Raw genomic sequence first — 22,037 nt, forward strand, 5'->3', positions numbered from 1 at the left:
TTCAACTCAGTAATCTTCCTACAGGCTTTAATACTGAACTGCTAGGGCAAAAATCAGATGTCGCAGGGCTTCAGCAATCTAGGGGGCAATAAAGTACCAAGAGCAAACTAAAGCAACCCATAATTAGTAAACATCTATAATCTTTCTGAAAATTCAACACTGCAGAAACCTAAAATCTGATTGGTTACCCTGAGTTAGTGTGACTCATAATTTCTAGAGCTCTTACAGGTTCAGGAGACAACGACTGCAGTTCTATGAAGAAGACAATGATTTTCAGGACGACTCAATTATCAAGAGTAAGGCCATTCAAATGTTTTACTCCACCATTTTTGCTGCTCTCTCTGAGTAAAAATGGTTATAACATAGCAGAAAATGGTGGTAAATATCCTAAGACATTTCTTTTCCAAAAAAAGTATTATTTTCCAATGAAAAAAAAGGGGTTGGGGGTATACAAAACATAGTGGGACTGACACATAAGCACAGTTCTCTAGCATACATAGAGTAAAAAAAAAAGAAAACATATAAAAGGGGAGAAAAAGCAAATGCAATCAGTGTATGCACCTTCAAGCATTCCAGCCAGTGAGTACAAAATCTACATGCAAACAATGTAACAGCAAATGGACAGGACCCTACTGGGCCCATTTAGTATGTGTGACATTTTTTTTCCAGTCCAAACCTGCCCAGATTGGGCAAACAGGAGAATCTCTCTAGAGGGGGAGGGGGGTCCCCACAATCGCCCGTCCCAGTCCAAATCACAAGTACAGCATAGCCCAGAACGCTGCAACAGAGCTGAAGGCAACTTCTTCAGAAAATAAAGAAAAAAAAGATAGTAAAGGGGGATACAGGCAAGTAACCATCCCTTCTCTAAAAAAAAAAAAATAACATTAGACGTTTTCCCGAGAGGTAGGAGATCCAGGGATCCCAAACAACTTCACTTTGTCATTAAGGAGCTAAGACATGTCTTAAAAGAGGAGTATAGGTTTGGCTTTTTTCCCATCATTATACTTACCTAGGTGGATGCAGCATCGGTCCTGCACTGAGCCATCGAACATCACCGATGGCTTGGTTCTCTTGGCTCCCCAAGCAGAGAGCTGCTGCCTGTCAATCTGCAGCTCTCCTGCTCTGCTCTGGAGCGCTGAGCTGTGGAGGGGTGGGGAGTGGCTGTCTCGGCAGCTTGCTGAGAGGCTGAGACGGCTATCAGTCCAGGCACCTGGCGGATCCAGATTCCTAGAGTCAGGATGACGCAGTGCCTGGACTGATCTATCTGTGTGACGTCATCAGAGAGCGGACTTCAGACCGCTCTCTGCTGAAAACGGGTCACCGAAGTGCAAAACGAATTGCACTCCTGTGACCCATAGGAAAAGCCCAGCAAACGAGCTCAGGCTGGACGTCTCCTTTAGGTCTACAAGATCATAATAAATAATGATTCTTTAATTTCTCCTGCCTTGCTTATCTTTCATTGTGTCCTTTAACTTTATACCTAAAACTAACCTTTATACAGTACATATCAATATATCATCACTTGCTACATAAATCTATAATCAGGTTCGCACAATTCAAAAGCTATCCTTTTACTGATAAAGCTACTTTGATATCTTATGGTACAGGTACTTTATATTTGCAATGTATTTGTGATGCTTCCTCACATCAAATAACCTTGTTGCATATCTTAGTGTTCTTTATGAACAGTATTTTGACATCATATAGAATTCATGAATCTAAAAATGCTAAAATAATCAAATTATGTAAATTCAGTTTGTTTTGAATATAACTGGAATTTTAAATGAATATGTAGGCTGCAATAAACTATTACTGAATTAACATCTACCCCACAGAGATTCCAATTTTGGCAACTCACTTGTTTTCATCCATTAAACATTTGGGTCTCCTATAACTGTGCCAAGAAAGCAAAACCGATGCCAAGCTGAAAAGGGTGAGGATGTACACAGATGGGACAATCTGCCTGGAGTCCTATAAGTTGAGTTCACACCACTGAGCTGCAGTGATGTATGCTGAAGAAAGTAGGACACACTGCATTTTTGCACGGTGCAATTGGCTCCGAAGCACTACACTGCATCTCAAAGTGCTTCTATGCATAAAACTGAATGGAATGTTGGTTTGTGACATTTCAATAAAGTTGGAAAAAGAAAAGTAAACGTTGTGATGCTTTGTTATATTTCAACAGCACTGCTGCCTTCACATCGCACACTATTGGCTGAAATATAAGGGGGCCTCTCGTATGAAGGAGCCCTTAAGCTGTCTTCATATTTTATATGCTTCCGAACATGCTGCCCAGTGTTTTGGAGAGGCTATAAATGTTTGTCATGGTGTAAATTCAAAACCAATAACAAATAGGATTACATTCAGAAATTGTTACATTCAATCAGCTATCGCATAGTAAAGTGTGGACCTGCAAAGCAGATTAAATAATTGCAGTCAAATTTCAGTTTACCATTCTCAAATTGGTCTACCATTGGTACCCTGACAATTATTGGTCTGGGTACCAATGCTGTAATGATATGTACCACATACACAACCGACGTAGGAAGACATGAAATGGCAGCACCCATGACTAGGGTCTTTGAAAAAATAACTATTTTTTTTTCTCCCAAATAATTCCAGATAAGTCATACGTAAGCCACTGTGATCCTGATTTATTCAACACTGCTATGTTCATAACATTTTTAAAAAAATGTCCAGAAGCCTTACTTTTTATGCAAATAACAATTGATCCTATACCGGATGTTGCGATTATTTTGTGGAAGCTAAGACATCACCTTGCTGGACCCTAACAATGATCTTTCTTCATTACATAGGGAAGCATACATAACCAGTGGTGGCACAGTGGCTAGCAATTCCGCCTAGCAGCACTAGGGTCGTTGGTTCCCAATCACGACACTATCTGCACAGCGTTTGCATGTTCACCCTGTGCGGGCATGCTAGGTTAATTGGGTGCTGTCTAAATTGGTCCTAATATGTGTATATATGAATGTGAGTTAGAGACCTTAAATTGTAAGCTCCTTGAGGGTAGAAACTGCTGTGAATATACTGTATAATATATAAAGTGCTGCTTGAATTGATGGTACTGTATAAGTACCTGTAATAAATACATGAACCTGACTAACTAGAACTATGTGTATAGTGTTCGAAGGTTGTTGGCTCAAACTTGTCTTGCATACACATGGTCACACAAATGTTGGCCAACAATTCCGAACGTGGGAACGCGGTGACGAACGAGACATACAAGTCGTACGACAAGCCGAGAAAAAGGAAGTTCAATAGCCAGTGCGGCTCCTTCTGCTTGATTCCGAGCATGCGTGAACTTTTGTGCGACAGACTTGTGTACCCACAATCGGACTTTCCGACAACAAGTTTTGTTGGCGGAAAACTTGAGAACCTGCTATCAATCATTTGTTGGCGAAAAGTCAGACAGTAAATGTTCGATGGAGCATACACACGGTCGGACTTTCCAACAACAAACTCACATCCAACATTTCCCGTCGAAAAATCCGACCAGGAGTACGCGGCATTAGAGTTTTTATTTTTACTAATGAAATATGAATGCTTGTATGGCTAGTGTTACAATCATTAAACCAAAATTCCCCCCACCACAACCCCCTAGCATTACAAACAGTGTGGTAAATCTGAGAACAAAAACCTTTTTGAACAGTGAAACATTTCTAAAGGATAATCAGTGGTTTATGTGCATTTACTATGGAACATTAACTTTCAGAATGCGATCATGAATTAGCTGAGCTAAAAAACTGACCAAAGAAGCATGTAACACAAAGTTAATATCCATACTGAGTACAACAGTTATCTTTACCAATGCTTGCCTAAAACTAATCCAAATCTAATTTGATTTTTCAATAAATGAATTTTACCATAATCACAAAGACCAACAACCAATATATTTAATCCTAAAACTAGGTGCTGGAGCTGTGAAAAAAAATCTGGAGCAGCTATACTAACATGACACTTATTTTCCATGAAAACGTGCACAGTACATCCTCTTGGGAAGAGGTCAGCCAGTCAGTGACCGAGAAGCCACTGCTGCATAAAATAAACACAGCTAGGCTTTCTTTTGGCAAACGTATTATATATGTTTTTACAGGCATGATCCCAGCACTATTCCTATTAAGCACTCATTTTCCAGCCACAGAACGTTCATATAACCTGACAGTATCATTTGATAAAGAAGAGTTTAAATATAGCTTTAATTCCCTCCCAGAAACTTGCTTAGTTCAAGTCGACAGTGTACCAGAAGAATAATCAGAAATTTGAGTGCCTTTTGTCCAGACAGTACTCTTAATACAAAAAAAAAAAAAAAAACCATACATAAAAAATTCAGGCCACTTTCCATTTTTATAGCTTTCTAAGGAAATGTACATCTCAAAAGCACTTTAAATACGTTTACATATTCCCCAATGTGCTCTCTGTGCTGCACAGCTGCCCTTAGGTATTGGTACATAGGTGATGCCTTTTATAAATATCTATGAAACCAACTCCATCATCCTATCAAACGAATTATAAATGTCATTCATTGAAAAATACAGGAGTAGGTATCTAAAAATATCATATGTTTCAACAAGAGATGGCCGGGTTGTTAAATTTTGCATTGTTCTGATCGTTTTGTAATGGAAAATAACACTGTAATAAAGTAGGACATTTTACTTCTCAAGGACACTGTACTTTTCCAGTAACAATGAACTGTATAAAAATGATTTAATGGCGGGAATGCCAATGATGTTATGGATTTACAGTGCTTTTTACACATACAGTGGGGATGGAAAGTATTCAGACCCCTTAAATTTTTCACTCTTTGTTATATTGCAGCCATTTGCTAAAATCATTTAAGTTAATTTTTTTCCTCATTAATGTACACACAGCACCCCATATTGACAGAAAAACACAGAATTATTGACATTTTTGCAGATTTATTAAAAAATAAAAAATAAAATATCACATGATCCTAAGTATTCAGACCCTTTGCTGTGGCACTCATATAGTTAACTCAGGTGCTGTCCATTTCTTCTATTCATCCTTGAGATGGTTCTACACCTTCATTTGAGTCCAGTTGTGTTTGATTATACTGATTGGACTTGATTAGGAAAGCCACACACCTGTCTATATAAGACCTTACAGCTCACAGTGCATGTCAGAGCAAATGAGAATCATGAGGTCGAAGGAACTGCCTGAAGAGCTCAGAGACAGAATTGTGGCAAGGCACAGAACTAGCCAAGGTTACAAAAAATTTCTGCTGCACTTAAGGTTCCTAGGAGCACAGTGGCCTCCATAATCCTTAAATGGAAGAGGTTTGGGATGACCAGAACCCTTCCTAGAGCTGGCCCTCCGGCCAAACTGAGCTATTTCGGGAGAAGAGCCTTGGTGAGAGAGGTAAAGAAGAACCCAAAGATCACTGTGGCTGAGCTCCAGAGATGCAGTCGGGAGATGGGAGAAAGTTGTATAAAGTCAACTATCACTGCAGCCCTCCACCAGTCAGGGCTGTATGGCAGAGTGGCCTGACAGTAGCCTCTCCTCAGTACAAGACACACGAAAGCCCACATGGAGTTTGCTAAAAAACACCTGAAGGACTCCATGTCAGGTCACCTGTATCCAGGTGACAGATGCACCCCGTTGGGGTCAGGAGTGCACTGCTATGATAGTGGACCCTAAGGCTGACTGCTGCAGATGGAACTCGGGGTGGTTCAGGAAGGCAGGTCCCCTGGAGCACCAACACGGATCCCACAGTGAGTTAGAGCATAGATTCCCCATGGCACGGAGTCCAAGAGCCAGCAGATGTTCACCAGAGCCTCTAGTGGTGAGGATGGACTGGGCTGCAACTGGCTCCAGGTCGTGACCCCCAGGGTCTCCCAGCTCACGCTCACGGTAGGCTATAGGAGGATGGAGAGGAAACAGCAGCCCAGGACAGCAAGGGATAGTAAGGAGGTAGCCAAATGTCGGAGCGACTAGCAGACAAGGATAACAGAGAACACGCCAAAAGTCAGGGTCACAGGCAAACAGGGATAGTCGAGAACGCGCCAAAGGTCAGGGTCACAAGCAGACAGGGATAGTCGGGAACATGCCAAGATCGGAACAGAGACAGAGACAAACTTAGAGCACACGGCAAACAGGAAGTCAAACACACAATATTGCACGGCAAGGCAGGCTTGGAGAATACGGTGTTAAATAGTGGTTCCGGTTGAGGCTAGGGTGGAGCCACACAGAGGGAAGATTACTTAAGCATGCAGGTGTGAGAGTACAAGCCTCAAGGCTGATACACAGACCAGGTAAGAGACAGACAGGTCATGAATGTATTACTGCAAGGTCATGACACTCCAAGATGGTGAGAAATAAAATTCTTTGGTCTGATGAGTCCAAGATAAAACTTTTTGGCCTTAATTCTAAGTGGTATGTGTGGAGAAAAACAGACACTGCTCATCACCTGTCCAATACAGTCCCAACAGTAAAGCATGGTGTTGGCAGCATCATGCTGTGGGGGTGTTTTTCAGCTGCAGGGACAGGACGACTGGTTGCAATTGAGGGAAAGATGAATGCGGCCAAGTACAGGGATATCCTGGACGAAAACCTTCTCCAGAGTGTTCAGGACCTCAGACTGGGCCGAAGGTTTACCTTCCAAAAAGACAATGACCCTAAGCACACAGCTAAAATAACGAAGGAGTGGCTTCACAACAACTCTGTGACTGTTCTTGAATGGCCCAGCCAGAGCCCTGACTTAAACCCAATTGAGCATCTCTGGAGAGACCTAAAAATGGCTGTCCACCAACGTTTACCATCCAACCTGACAGAACTGGAGAGGATCTGCAAGGAGGAATGGCAGAGGATACCCAAATCCAGGTGTGAAAAACTTGTTGCATCTTTCCCAAAAAGACTCATGGCTGTATTAGATCAAAAGGGTGCTTCTACTAAATACTGACCAAAGGGTCTGAATACTTAGGACCATGTCATATTTCAGTTTTACTTTTTTAATAACTCTGCAAAAATGTCAACAATTTTGTGTTTTTCTGTCAATATGGGGTGCTGTGTGTACATTAATGAGGAAAAAAAATGCATTTAAATGATTTTAGCAAATGGCTGTAATATAGCAAAGAGTGAAAAATTTAAGGGGGTCTGAATACTTTCCGTTCCCACTGTATGCCCCCCTCCAGTTTGCCCTTAATTCTGACCATTTTCACTGACACCATCATGCAGGGTTTTTTTCCCACCCATAGAGCTGCATTTATATAGCAGCCCAACCACAGCTGTTATATATAAAAAAAAATTGCATTTAAAAAGCATAGCAGTGAGGTTTACAAATGTGCACATTGCTCCATTTGTTTCCGTACTGCAAAGTAAGTAGTGTGTTATCCAAATAAATGAAAAAATAAAGAGGGCAAGAGAGACCAGTCACATGACTATAGCAAGTAAGTCCTGCCTTATCTATAATTACAGAATTTTCTTTGCCATGTTAGGCAGAGAGAATTCTATAACTGCATTTTATGAATGCGGTAGGAGTACCACTGTGATGTCCAGAAGATTTTGTTTTCTGTTCTCTGGGGTTAGAGCTGTTTTTGAGAACCACTGAGCCCTTGGCTGCTTCTCTGACTAATTTCCTCCATACCCACTTTGTACTTCTCTCCATTTTTAATAGTGGATTCAATGGTGCTCCCAGGGATGTTCGAGGATTGGGATATTTTTTTAATTTCAGCTCTGATTGCTGCTGCTTAATTGCAGATTTGTTTACAGCCATAGCCGTTATTTAGCAGGCAGTTGGCCCCATTAGGGTTTTTTTTGAGCGAATCTAATACAGAAACTCTGTGTGAATGTGAAGATAATACATATTCAGTTCTGTACCAATCAAGGCTACTTTCACACTCAGACTGCCTGAGCGTTAGCTGTAAAACGCTGCTAGTTTTAGCGGCGCTATACCGGCGCTGTGCGGGCAGGAACAGGGCGCTTTTAACCCCAAAGAAGGGGTTAACAAGGGGTTAAAAGCTCCCACAAAGCGTCTCTGCTGAAGTGCTTTGCAGGTGCTTCGGCAGCGCTACCCACTGATTTCAATAGGCAGGACGGTGCAGGAGCTGCTTGTGGGACTTTGCAGGCTGTCCTGCAAGCACAGCGCCTCACTGGGGTGGCATGAGAGGCGCTTTACAGGCGCTATTTATAGCGCTAAAATGCCTGTAAAGCGCCTCAGTTTTTCTTCATTTATGTAAAATCTTTATTCTAAAAGGAAAAAGGCTGTTTGCTGTATCTGATTATAAAGTGTTCGCTGGAGTTCAGCTTGTTAGTCAAGTCCATCAAAAACATATTAGTCTAACACTTCCCTGCCCAGAATGGCAATGCTGCTGTCCAATGGTGTCTGCTTTACTACTTCATCCAGAATGCAGAAACCATATGACCGGAAGTGTGTAACTGGCTGGATCACTAGATGATATAAAGGAAAAAAGAAAAAAAGAAAACTAATGCATCCAACTACATCTAAGGATTGGTAAGCTGAATATATTACATTTTTGGTTTTAATACCACTTAACAATTTGGTATAGTTGATAAAAGATGCATAGGTATAGTCTCCAGGATTGTCACTAGTCTTAAATCCACCATTCTTTGAGCAGCAAACTGCATTTGTTTAGCTGTCCAAGCAATGCAGACATATTGCTCTTACTGAAATTAACTCTGTATACCTAATCAGTTGTTCTTCTGATTCCCAGTGTGCTTCCCCTCCTTAGCTAATAACCGATACTGTTACTATGCCAACTCTTTCTAGTTTTATTCCTTATTATAACTACTAGACCACCTCTTTCAGAACAAGCTGAAAATCTGGGAGCTGGAAAATAAAGTTTAACCACCTCAATACTGGGCACTTTCAACCCCTTCCTGCCCAAGCCATTTTTCAGCTTTCAGCGCTGTTGCACTTTGAATGACAATTGCACGGTCATGCAACACTGCACCCTAATGAAATTTTTATCATTTTTCCCCCCACAAATAGAGCTTTCTTTTGGTGGTATTTGATCACCTCTGCGGTTTTTATTTATTGCGCTGTTTTGAAAAAACACAATATTTTTAACTTTTTGCTATAATAAATATCCAATTTTTATTTTTTTTTTAAATACATTTTTTCCTCAGTTTAGGCCAATATGTATATTTCTACATATTTTTGGTAAAAAAAAAAAAAAATCGCAATAAGCGTATATTGATTGGTTTGTGCAAAAGTTATAGCGTCTACAAAATAGGGGATAGATTTATAGCATTTTTATTTATTTAATACTAGTAAAGGCGGCGATCAGCGATTTTTATTGTGACTGTGATATTGCGCCGGACATATCGGACACTTTTGACACATTTTTGGGACCATTCACATTTATACAGCGATCCGTGCTATAAAAATGCATTGATTACTGTGTAAATGTGACTGGCAGGGAAGAGGTTAACACTAGGGGGTGATCGAGGGGTTAATGTGTGTTCTAGGGGAGTGATTCTAACTGTGGAGGGTGGGGACTGACTGGGGGAGGTGACCGATCGGTGTCCCAATGTACAAGGGACACACCATCGGTCTCTCCTCTGACAGGACGTGGATCTGTGTGTTTCCACACACAGATCCACGGTCCTGCTCTGTTACCCGGCAATCGCGGGTGCCTGGCGGACATTGGGGCCTGCCGGGCACGCGCATCGTGTCCCGAGCGACGCGGTGGGCACGCGTGTGCACCCCCTATTGGCTCGGGAGGGCGATCACATCATATGACGTCCGCCCAGAACAACAGCTCTCTCGTCCCGCCGTCATATGACAGTGGGCAGGGAGCTAGTGGTTAACAATTCGTTTTCTGCACAGTTGCCCTCACTTCCCTGATGACTTTTATTGTCTCTACATTGGTTGCTAGTATGTACTGACTATGCTGACAGCAATCCTGCTACCTATCCTGATTCTGTTTTAGGCATGCTTTAAAGTAGTTTAGTCCCCGTGATCTGTAGTTATTCCCTTGGAAACAGGTGTACTTATTTTAACCACATGCTGACCCCGCTATAGCCGAATGGCTGGCCAGTTCTGGGAGTGTGTCATATAATCCCGTCCTCCCGTGATCACGTCCGCCGCAGTGGCATGCTTTGTGATTGCAGTGTCTTCCCTACACTGCTGATCACAGATTACGGTAAAGAGCCAGACAGTGTCTCTTTACCACATGATCAGCTGTGTCCAATCACAGCTGATCACGATGTAAACAGAAGCCGGTTATCGGCATTCCTTTCCTCATGCTGACAGCGCGAGGAAAGGAGACTAAAGCTGATAAGCAGCTTCTGTAAAAGGGACACGTACACTGATAATCAGTGTCCTGATTATCAGGGCAGTCCCAACAGTGCCCACCAATGCTGCCAATCTGTGCCCACCAGTGCTGCCAATCAATACCCATCAGTGCCTCCCCATCAGTGTCATCTATTAGTGTCCAACAATGCCTCACCGAGCAGGCTCACTGTTTCTAACAGCATGTCAAACAAGAAGTCCTGCACTCTTAACCCCCGCGGTGCTGCACACTGATAATACTCCTCCTGCTGATCATACCGACAAGCTGCTCCTTAATGCTGTGTGCTGACAGCTTTCCTCCATAGATAGAGCACTGTTCTTGGCTTTCAGCCGCCTCCTCGAGGAGGGAGGCAGGGGAGGGGAGGAGAGGACTGGACTGGGACGCTCCAGAACAAAATCCCTGTACTGGGCGGCACCCCGCCCCATTTCCAGTGCCGTTATCGGTGAGATTTCCCTTTTAGCATTTTGCCGAAAAGGCCATTTTCGGCTGATATGTTTCGGCGGCCGAAATTTCGGTGCATCCCTAAAAATTTATATTACAAATAAAAATTCCTATACACAATTCATAAAATGCAGTCTGAAACCTAATAATCCAAATTCAGAGAGATTAGTCCATACATCTGCAGCGAAGTGAGTAAAAAGCAGCAGAAACTGAGAATGGATAGAAAAAGATCCTCAGCTGTGCTCAGAAAAAACATCTCAGCTGTGAGTATCTAGGAGGAGGAAGGGCTGGAAATGTCTTAGAGCCCCAATGGCAATCTTACCTGGAAGTCAGAGCGGGTACCTGTCAACAAGGAAGCGTGAGGAGGGGTTTCAGAGAAAGCTATTTTCCACTCAAAAAAAATTAAAAAAAATACCCAACTGTATGAGAGGAAGGAAACGGGAGGAAGTGGATGGGAAGGATGAAGGTCCAATTTAGGTATTTTTCATTTTTAAACCCTTTTATTTTACTGTTGCTTATGTCAGTTTTCTTTTTAATAAAACAATATTTAAATTTCCCTAAGTTGAATCTCTGAATGCTTTAACTTGAAATTAGAAACGTTGCCTCTCTAAAGAAGCTACTGTAGTGCAAATTCTGTTCCATTCATGTCTGGCAGTGGCAACAAGTGATGCATTTTTTTTTTTTTTAAGGGTCAGACTTGGAACAGTAGATGCTGTGAATGGTGCACATTTCTATTGTATGTGTGTAAAGGGTTAACTACTTAGTTAACCTGCCCTACTGCTGGTGCTAAGAATTTTGTCCATGAGCTGGGGAATCTCTGTGCAGGGTGAGGTTGAGTGTGTTATCGTCATAACAAGTACACATTAACCAAAATGCCAGAACATTCTAACAGCAGATACATGATCTTCCATAAGGCATATCATAAACATGATGTTGTCACTGTACTCAGATGACGTTTGACTGCGTTCATTTTAAAGTGGTATCCATTGCTAAATCATGCACAGAGCTAACCAGTTCACTTTTCACTTATGTAGACAACTTACACCTAGTTCCAATTTCACATGACAGTGACTACTGTATAGTCTGGGAACTAGCACCAACTCTTATTTCTGAAGCAGAAACTGTTGCTCTGCTCACCTTACTAAATGAGCTGGTTCTAGAATTCCTTCATTTCAACCATGTTTATATTGACCTACACTATGTGGCTGGTTAAAAGCTGGCATTTAAAAGCTACTACTATGCCCTGGTAATGCCACTGGAATTGGGGAATAAGCACAATAGTTTGCATGGCAACTCAATTCAGTAAGAATGGGAGCTTGCCACAAGTGGTGGCACACATAAATTTTGATATGATGGAAGTAGCAGCAGAGCCATTTACGTTTAAATTTAGGTCTGCGGACCTAACAAGGTATGATGGGGAAAGATTCATGATCTTGCTAATCAAGGTGGCCTAAATATTGTTAGGCAAATTTCATTTTCAATCATGTAGTCAAATTAAGTTTTGAGCTGTGGAACACAATGCATGTAGCTATTGTTAAAAGCAATACAGTACAGATTTATGATAAAAAAATTGTGTATATATATATATATATATATATATATATATATATATATATATATATATATATACACACACATACAGAAAAACATACACACACTCACTCACTCTTCAATTAGTGTTATAATTGAACAAGTAGGAGAAGAACCCCCTTAACAACTGTGAATCAAGGTGATGGAAATGGTATGGTTTAGGGTTGATTTGCTGCCTCAGGACGTAGGCAGCTCAGGACCTAGACAGCTCTCAGTCATCAAATCAACTACACATTTTGTATTATATCAAAGTATGCTTGATGTGAATGTGGGAGCATCTGCCCACAAAGTAAAGTTGAACAGGAAAAGAGTCTTTCAACACAATGCTGATCTAAAGTACATAAGAAAACCCACCAAGAAAAGCGTCAAAAAGAAGAAATAGAGGGTTAAGGACTACCCTGGTCAAAGACCAGATATGATTCCCACTGAAATTTTGTAGGTAGATTTTGAAACGGGCTGTTAATGCAAGAAAACCCGCAAACATTTTGCAAATTGAAGGAATTGTGCATGGAGAAGTGGTCAAACATTTCACAGAGTCGATGTAAGAGACTGGAAGGCACGTATACAAAATGCCTGCAAGAAATAATTTCAGATTATCAGAACAAGAACTCCTAATTGGGTAGGTAGCCATGATATGCTACTGTGTGATAGATAACTGCATAATAATTCCAACAAGTTTGCTCCACATTTTCTGACACAATGTTCAAATACAAGAGGCAACAATATTATTCAAATTTGGCTTGGAAATAGTATACATAATATTGATATTCCTTTGAATGAGAAAAAAGTTAATGTTTTCCTATCTTTACAGTGTATTCTATATTCTGGATCTATCCTTTACTCCTCTCCCTTGGCAATGTGAAAATAAGGACTAGCTTACTGGCCATCCCCTATGAGTCTCTGCAGTGTAATTTATTGCAGGCACCAAAGCTCAGTTTAATTTTTTTCCCACAGAGTCGCTTTAATGTAAAATACAAAGCATGCAATCATCAAATAGGTAATGGCTACATAAAGGTAACAAATATAATAATTTCTAAACTTTTCCATTACATATTTAATTGTTGGAAAGAAATAATACATTATATGACTAGTCTTGTTTGTCTCGATATACGAAAACTTTTTCTATAACTGAAGGATCTAGTCAGAATTCCTTCAAGCTGACATCACAAACACTTAAGAGTACATTACACTTTTGTAAGCTTTACAAGGCATAACACATTTAGAGAGTTGCTAAGCTTTCCTGGGTCTGTCGGATGTGGTCCTTTTCTCTGTTTTCTCCCTAACTTCCTACTAAATGACCTGTGGTATAATTATCCTGTCATAATACAGGAAGGTTATGAGGTTATATTTTGGTGAGAATACTGACACTGGTTAACTGCAGATTAGAGCTGTAAAACTGACTGGCAGCTCTATGGGATCATTGATAAAAACTTAAGCCACAGTTTTTTTTTTTGCATTCCTAATTGGAAGGTGCTGGTGGTCTCCCACAGTCTGCATGTAAGAAGATTTTAAGCATAGCATATCTGAACTACAGAGTGCATAAAAAACATAGGTATGAAATTATAAGAAACGGATTAGGGCCATAAATATCAATAATTATTTTGCAAATATACAGTATATTTAAGCTGACTCATTTTTATATTTAAACGTTTCAATATGATTGTGTTTTTTGTGTATACTTTTGACCAGTCATATTAGAACATTGTGGCATTATTTCACTACCTATAACAATGTTCTTCCTATAGACAATTTAAAATATCTCCCATGCAAAATTAGGAGGCCTTTAAATTTCATATAATAATAGAATAGCCTTTATAGGTCAGGTTTTAAAGATTTTTTTTTTGTTAGAGACATTTGGTATGCACACCTCTTACCTGACACAAAAAAAATGAAAGTAGGTAAACAGAAAGAAAAACAAAATCAGGAACATTCCACAACAGCCATCTAGGATCAGTGCTCTTTGGGTCTAGCAAGCACTATGTAAGAGTAGTCATGTTAATGGGATGATAGGCCCGTTGTGGCAAATAATCTGGGATATAATGCCTCCAAAACCTTGTAACAGGTAAACCTTTTTGTAATATGTTCTTATATTTATGTACACTCTTGGCTATACAGTAGGTTAGTCCATACTAATTTTAATATATTTTCCCCATGCTTTACTATGTGTTCTGTATTGTTCTGTGCTCTTTAAAGTCGCTTGGTATTCATGTATATATACAGTATTTTATTTACAGTAAATAACTTTTTACAATATATGCTTGAAGCAAAATTATTTGCTGGTGTGCTTATGTGCTTAATATCAAGTTTTAGGAATTGCCTGGGCCCACACAAAATGTATACAAACAAAGCAAATAGCAGCATTGAGAGAAATAGTACCCTTGAAATTTTCCACATTTTGTCATGTTACAACCAAAAACGTAAATGTATTTTATTGGGATTTTATGTGATAGACCAACACAAAGTGTCACATAATTGTGAAGTGGAAGGAAAATGATAAATGGTTTTAAACATTTTTTACAAATAAATATGTGAAAAGTGTGGCGTGCATTTGTATTCAGCCCCCCAGAGGCAATACTTTGTAGGACCACCTTTCACTGCAATTACAGCTGCAAGTCTTTTTGAGTATGTGTCTACCAGCTTTGCACATCTAGATAGTGAAATTTTTGCTCATACTTCTTTGCAAAATAGTTCAAGCTCTATCAGATTGGATGGAGAACGTCTGTGAACAGCAAATTTCAAGTCTTGCCACAGAATCTCAATTGGATTTGAGTCTGGACTTTGACTGGGCCACTAACACATGAATATGCTTTGATCTAAACCATTCCATTGTAGCTCTAGCTGTATGTTTGGGGTAGTTGTCCTGCTGGAACATGAACCTCTGCCCCAGTCTCAAGTTTTTTGCAGACTCTAATGCTGCGTACACACAATCGCACATTCGGACAACAATATACATGTTTTTTTCTGACGGATGTTGGCTCAAACTTGTCTTGCATACACATGGTCACTCAAAGTTGGTCGGATATTGCGAACGCCAAGAACGCGGTGACGTACAACACGTACGACGAGCCGGAAAAAAATGAAGTTCAATAGCCAGTGCGGCTCTTCTGCTTGATTCCGAGCATGTGTGGAACTTTGTGCATCGGAATTGTGTACACACGATCAGAATTTCCGACAATGGATTTTGTTGTCGGAAAATTTGAGATCCAGATCTCAAATTTTGTGTGACAGAAATTCCGATGGAAAATGTCCGATGGAGCCTACACACGGTCGGAATTTCCAACACAAAGCTCCCATCAAACATTTTCTATCGGAAAATCCAACCGTGTGCATGAGGCATTACAGGTTTTCTTCTAAGATTGCCCTGTATTTGGCTTCATCAACTGGTGAAGAAAAGCAACCCCACAACATGATGCTGCCCCCACCATGTTTCACAGTGGGAATGGTGTGTTCAGGGTGATGTACAGTGTTAGTTTTCTGCCACACAGTGTTTTGTTTCTTGACCAAAAAGTTCAGTTTTGGGCTCATCTTACCAGAGCACCTACTCCCACATGTTTGCCGTGTGCCCCACATGGCTTCTCGCAAACTGCAATTGGGACTTCTAATGGCTTTCTTTCAACAATGGCTTTCTTTTTGCTACTCTTCCATAAAGGTCAGATTTGTGGCATGCAGGACTAATCGTTGTCCTGTGGACAGAGTCTCCCACCTGAGCTGTGGATCTCTGCAGCTCCTCCAAAGTTACCATGGGTCCCTTGGCTTCTTCTCTGATTAATGCTCTCCCTACCCGGCCTGTCAGTTTAGGTGGACGTCCATGTCTTGGTAGGTTTGCAGTTTTTCCATACTCTTTCCATTTTCAAATGATGAATTGAACAGTGCACCACGAGATGGTCAAAGCTTGGGATATTTTTTTTATAACCTAACCCTGCTTTAAACTTCTCCACAACTTTATCTCTGAACTTTCTGGTGTGTTCCTTGGCCTTCATGCTGCTGTTTGTTCAAAAAGGTTCTCTAGCAAACCTCTGAGGGCTTTACAGAACAGCTGTTATTATACTGAGGTTAAATTACACACAGGTTGACTCCATTTACTAATTAGGTGACTTCTAAAGGCAAATGGTTCCACTAGATTTTAGTTAGGGGTATCAGAGTAAAGGAGGCTGAATACAAATACATGCCACACTTTTCAGATATTTGTAAAGAATTTTGAAAAATCCCAATAAAATACATTTACGTTTTTGGTTGTAACATGACAAAATGTGGAAAATATCAAGGGGTTTATATACTTTTTCAAGGCACTGTAATGCAAATTGAACTACTGGGAATAAAGAGCAGAACTCCAACAAAAACATTTTTTCTGTTTTTGGTAGAATGTGAAAGGGTCGGAAGTTCTTCTAGATTTGTATTGCTGTCTGCGTCTCCACTAAAAAGTTTACTAATAAAGATATTAGATATCTGAAAATGGAATCTAATCTATTCTGAAGATTAGTCAAGAATATGCATTAGTAGGAATGTACATCTCTGCTTTTAATTTGCTATAATATAATGCAACCTTGGCTCTCACGGCTAGGCCTATGTGCTATACATTGTATTCACTCCCTGCTAGAGCAGATGTGCTAGCCTGTAGTCAGACTGTAAGGCCCGTAGAGGCTGATCTGCTTGCTGCATGAACACAGAGCTGATAACTGGCAATCTTTCTGAGCTGCTAGAAGGGTAAAGCTATCAGTCATCAAAACCTTTCGTTTATTTTCATGCAATCCTGACAGGATCTTTATTATATGAGAATATTTTGAGTAGGTAAGAGACAGGACACCATTACAGCTTGGCACTTCTGCTCTGACAGGGGGTAATAATGGTGAATGATATAAAGTAATCCCTGAGAAGTAAGGCAGTACTATTAAGTTTGTTAAGGGTTGATATTTAGATTCTTACAGATGCTCACTGGTAGTCTGAGATCAGAAGCTATATACTATTTCCTAAGGGTTAGAGTCTTCATGACAATTTAAACAAAAAGAGACTGTGCAAGTGAAAGAAGTACATTCGAGCTGACAGATTTGAACAAACTTTGTATATAAATAAAACTATCCCTGTAAAAATATATAACTATATATAACTAAAAATATATAACATATATTTGACAATATGATACCAAATACATCATACAATGAGAGATTTCTGATACTGTTAATTATGGTTTTGCAACACAAAAATGCCACTGTGAATGTCTTACAGACAAACATGCACACAAAAGATATTCACATGTCTGAAATTGATTTCCTTTTTTGTTTAAAAACAAATTTCCTGAAACAAATTTTAATGTGGTGGGATTTACTCTTTTAAAGCATGGAACAAACACACTGCCTATGTCTTCTTTTTTTAAGGTATGCCTTCAAACATCAGATTAGTCAATATTTAAGAGGGTAAGGAGTAAAACTATTTTCATGTCCTTGGTTTCCACCACATATACATATATATATATATATATATATATATATATATATATCCATATATATATATAATGTATTGCAATATCACACAAATAGCTATAAATAACAAATACATTCGCTTTTTAGTATGTTACCTCAGCTGCATTTGATGAAACATGTCCAACTGACACAATGACTTTGCCTTTGAAACTTTGAAGAGTGGCGCTAGCTAGACCTGGTACTAATTCTCCATCGGCTGTGAATGCAGAACCAAAGGGCATATTGATGCTCCCAGGTATATGGCCACGATTAAAGCTGAGGACAAAAGTTAAGGGTACTTGTACACAGAGATGGGAGGAAAAACAGGTAAAACATCAAGTCAAAATTTTAAACACTGTTTAATAGTGTTATATTCATAAACTTTGACAAATCAGAGAACTGTCTGCAGGGCCTGAAATCTTAATGACACAGTGGTTTCAGTGGCTAGAACTGGTGATCCATAACTGACTGAAGACACTATAGCAAGTATCTTTAGGTCCTGTGTCAGCAGGCTTTAGGCTTATGTTGATGGAATCAGTTTGATATACGTTTAAGATGTTTCAGGTATTATTCAGAATTCATTGATAGGTGCATCTGAACTGCAGCCATCCTCCTTCTGGCCTGGATTTGACCTACTTCAAGCAGGTTTTGTATTCCTATAGACTTATGGGGGAATTAAAACTGTTTGAAGAGTGTCTATCTAGGCACTTAGACTCAATATTAAGTTTTACAGGTCTCATTGTTATTTTACAAAAGCAGAGGCTCATTTTCAGATTACATTTATAAAGATGACTTCAAACCATATTGTGAAACCATCACATAGCTGTTGGTACCCCTGATCTCTCCAAAATGCCCCTGTCTAACCCATATCTAGGTCTGAGATATGTTAATGCCAGCAATGTCATTCTTCTCTATGCCCTACCTTCTTCATAACCTTAACCATGCATGCTCACCAGTCCCTTGTGAAAGAAATCTTTATTCAAAAAATGGCTGATCATCATTCAGATCATATCTGCACAACTGGCCACAACCTGATGTCTGAATATTACATGATTGCATTATGTTCTAGGCAAGAACATACAACTGATAATGAAAATTCACTATAACTTTTCATACTGTGTCATCATGTACACAAGATTAAGGATTTTTTTTTTTAAACATGCAGTATTTTGTATCTGTATATTCCTAAACACAAACCTAGTGAAGAACATTACCACTTTATTATGTACATATTTATATTACGTTAACATCAGACAAAGATTTTGTTGCTGCCTCAAATTAGCAGTTTACTAGTTGCTGTCCATTCTCTGATAGAATAACAGATTAAATCTTTTGTTGCCGTTGTAACAGGTACTGATCTTATACACATCTCACAGCACTTGTACTTTTGCAGCCCTTTGGCCATATTATTTAGTTTGTTTTTAGGCTCCTCAGGAAACTGATAAATGGGATATATCTCTGACAAGTCTAGGCTGGCCAGCAATTTTCAAGATGTACTGTGAGCGTGTTTCTTCAATTTTCCACAAAATTACAGAGGTGTCCTATAAAATGTCTCTAATGCAACTTGCAAGCTAAGACCTGTATTTCCAGGAAAGCTGTAGATCAATTTTGCATCTTCAGTATGATATATCCTTATGTCTTCAGTTTTTATCCTCAGGTGTGGTGGGACTATAAAGTGTGCTCTTCATTTCACCTGATTTATTGAAAAGTCAGCTTTGGAACACTTATATAACAAAATATGACATTCTTAATCTTCTACCTTAATGGGATTAGTTAACAAGGCCATTCAAAGTGTAGTGGCTATGTGCAAAGTACATTAATCAGATTTTAGCTCATTGGGAAGGAGTTTTGGTTAGCTGCTTTGGGTTACTGCACTTCACAGTACATCATTAAAGGGTTGTTTAAGTCAGCCCTGTGCTTCTTATATGTCTAAGACAATACAATAGTCAGAGCTCCATGCCATATTTTGACTTTGTTCTTGTCCATCTCAGAGTTTGGGGTGTTCCAGATCCGCATGATTCAATCTCAGCAATAACAAATATGTGTAAAAAATAGACAGAAATTGCACAATCCTCTTATATCGGCCACTGCTGGTGTGAAAACCCAGGAACACCAATCTCCCCCATAGGAGAATCAGATCTATAGATTCAAAGTTATTTTGACCTTGCCCCACTGTAATATTTTCACACTTCCAGGTTCCATGGGGACCAGAGCCCAAGCTTACAGATTTGTCCTGCAGCTTGATACCCAATCAAAATGACCATTAACATAATGGTACACTATGAACAGATTTGTAGACTCATGAGTTCCATAAACCACATTAATGAACACAGTATAACAAGGTATTATCCAAGTTTTTAAGTGCCACATTGCATCACATCATGTTTTTTTTGCATATCAATCAAAATGTATTTTAAAGCATTGCACAAGAAAAATTACTGTTGTATAAGTTCAGGCTCTGGTAGTAAAAAGCCAAAACACAGATGTCACCTGGTTACTTGCAAAGAACTGGAAAATGTATGTCTGTTGGAATGGACGTATTATATTTCACTGGGATTTTCTAAGTGTTACATGGATTAGCAAAGATTTCTTAAAGTAACACTTGACTCTGAGTATACATTCTTAACTCAAAAAGGTTATTTTGCTTTAAGCCCCCTCCAAACCCCCTTTTTGCTGCTGCGATCCAAATTCTTGTTAGAGGGAGGCTATGTTTGTTCTTCATGGTCCCACTGTATGAAGGAACTTAGCCACCATATGGTGCTTGCTCCTAGGATGGACTACGGACTGTGGCCTAGGGGGTTTTGTAATGTGTATTGAATAATGCACATGACCGCAATGACCATGCACTGCCATTCCGAACAATCAGAAGTGAGAAGGGAAAAAGAGAAGGAGCTCACAGAGGATGTTAAAAAAAAAGCAGAAAATAAAGTAAGAAATTATTTATTGCAAAATAGATTACAGGGCCACTAAGTTATATATGGATTATTTTCAAAGAATAAGGATATCGTTCGGTGTCCCTTTCGGTGTTTGCCTTGTCTCAGTGTGGCTTGTTTGCTTCAAATCATTCACGAATCATAAGAACGAAAAAGGGTAGGCATACGGCCTATTGAAGAGATTGTTGATAAAAGGGCAAAGTACACATTGAAAAACAGCCTAAAGTTAAAGAATGGTTAAATCCAGGCCTGTCTACTAATAGTAGGAGTACAATTGCCAGCAGCACAAAGGTCTCAGCAGTGCCCCACACTACTCTGATGAGGTCACACCCACATGTCTAAGTCACTGATTCAATGGTTCTACTCCAGCAATAATATAGGCACACATTTATTTTATTTGTTCTAAATGTAATCACTGGAGAATTAACTACAGCCTTTGTGATTATATGTTCCTTTGATTTATGCCAAATTCTTTGTGTTTCCTCCAGAAATAATAAAGGAAAAATAGCTTTTTTTAATTTTTTTAATACAAGCAACAAGCTCCTTCACAGAGACATGTCTTTGTGTGACTGTTTCCTCGATATATGTATTCTAACAACCTAACAATCATTTGGGTTGCATCCATTCGAAAAAAAAATCTGATTCGGTCTTTGTAAGTTTTTGGAAGGAGATTTCTCATGCAATAAAAAAAAAAAGACACATTTTAAGGCTTTCTAAGGATTTAACTACGGTAAACGGTTATATTGCCATGTATGGATGTTGCAAGGCACCATCAAATCTAGTTGGATAATATACAAGTTATATTATACCAACGAGTAATAGGGAATTAATAGAACAGATAATAGGACTTAATTTTTTACTCATGCATTTCAAGTAGAAAAAAATTTAAAAAAATCACTGGTCATTTCTTAAATTTGTATAAAACTCATGCAAAGATATATTAATAGTTGTGGCACTGCCAGCTTTATTATCAAACCAACTTAGCCAAGGTACCTACAGGTTTAGTGCTAATTCCTGTTTGGGGAGGGCAATTTCTCATAACCCCCCCCAAATGAGGGCTACACCTCTATACTTGTATATACTATATGCTGGTAAGGAATGCAGGTGATATATTACATATCTGCTGGGGGATTATTTGTAGAATAAGGTGAGTTTTTACTCCAAGCACACACAGCTATTCTGCTGCAAGTGGACCAGTCATTAATCTGCATAGCCCTTGAACAAAACATTCAGTATGGTCATGAATCGAACATGTTGTGTGCCTGCTGCAGTTTAAGTAAAAAGAGTAAAATTGTCTATTGTGAGAAACGGTAGACAACATGGAG

General features: G+C 39.4%; 1 protein-coding gene across 1 annotated transcript in view; it reads right to left on the minus strand.

The window, feature by feature from the left end:
- The window catches only part of TBCK (TBC1 domain containing kinase), a 458,935-nt gene that overhangs the window by 20,844 nt on the left and 416,054 nt on the right, over positions 1 to 22,037 (minus strand). Inside the window, exon 25 of the mRNA XM_073601952.1 lies at positions 17,896 to 18,055. Coding sequence (XP_073458053.1) covers positions 17,896 to 18,055 — 160 coding nt within the window. The remainder of the gene's footprint in view (positions 1 to 17,895; positions 18,056 to 22,037) is intronic.

The sequence above is a fragment of the Aquarana catesbeiana genome, linkage group LG01 (assembly GCF_042186555.1).
Source record: "Aquarana catesbeiana isolate 2022-GZ linkage group LG01, ASM4218655v1, whole genome shotgun sequence".
Lineage (NCBI taxonomy): Eukaryota > Metazoa > Chordata > Amphibia > Anura > Ranidae > Aquarana > Aquarana catesbeiana.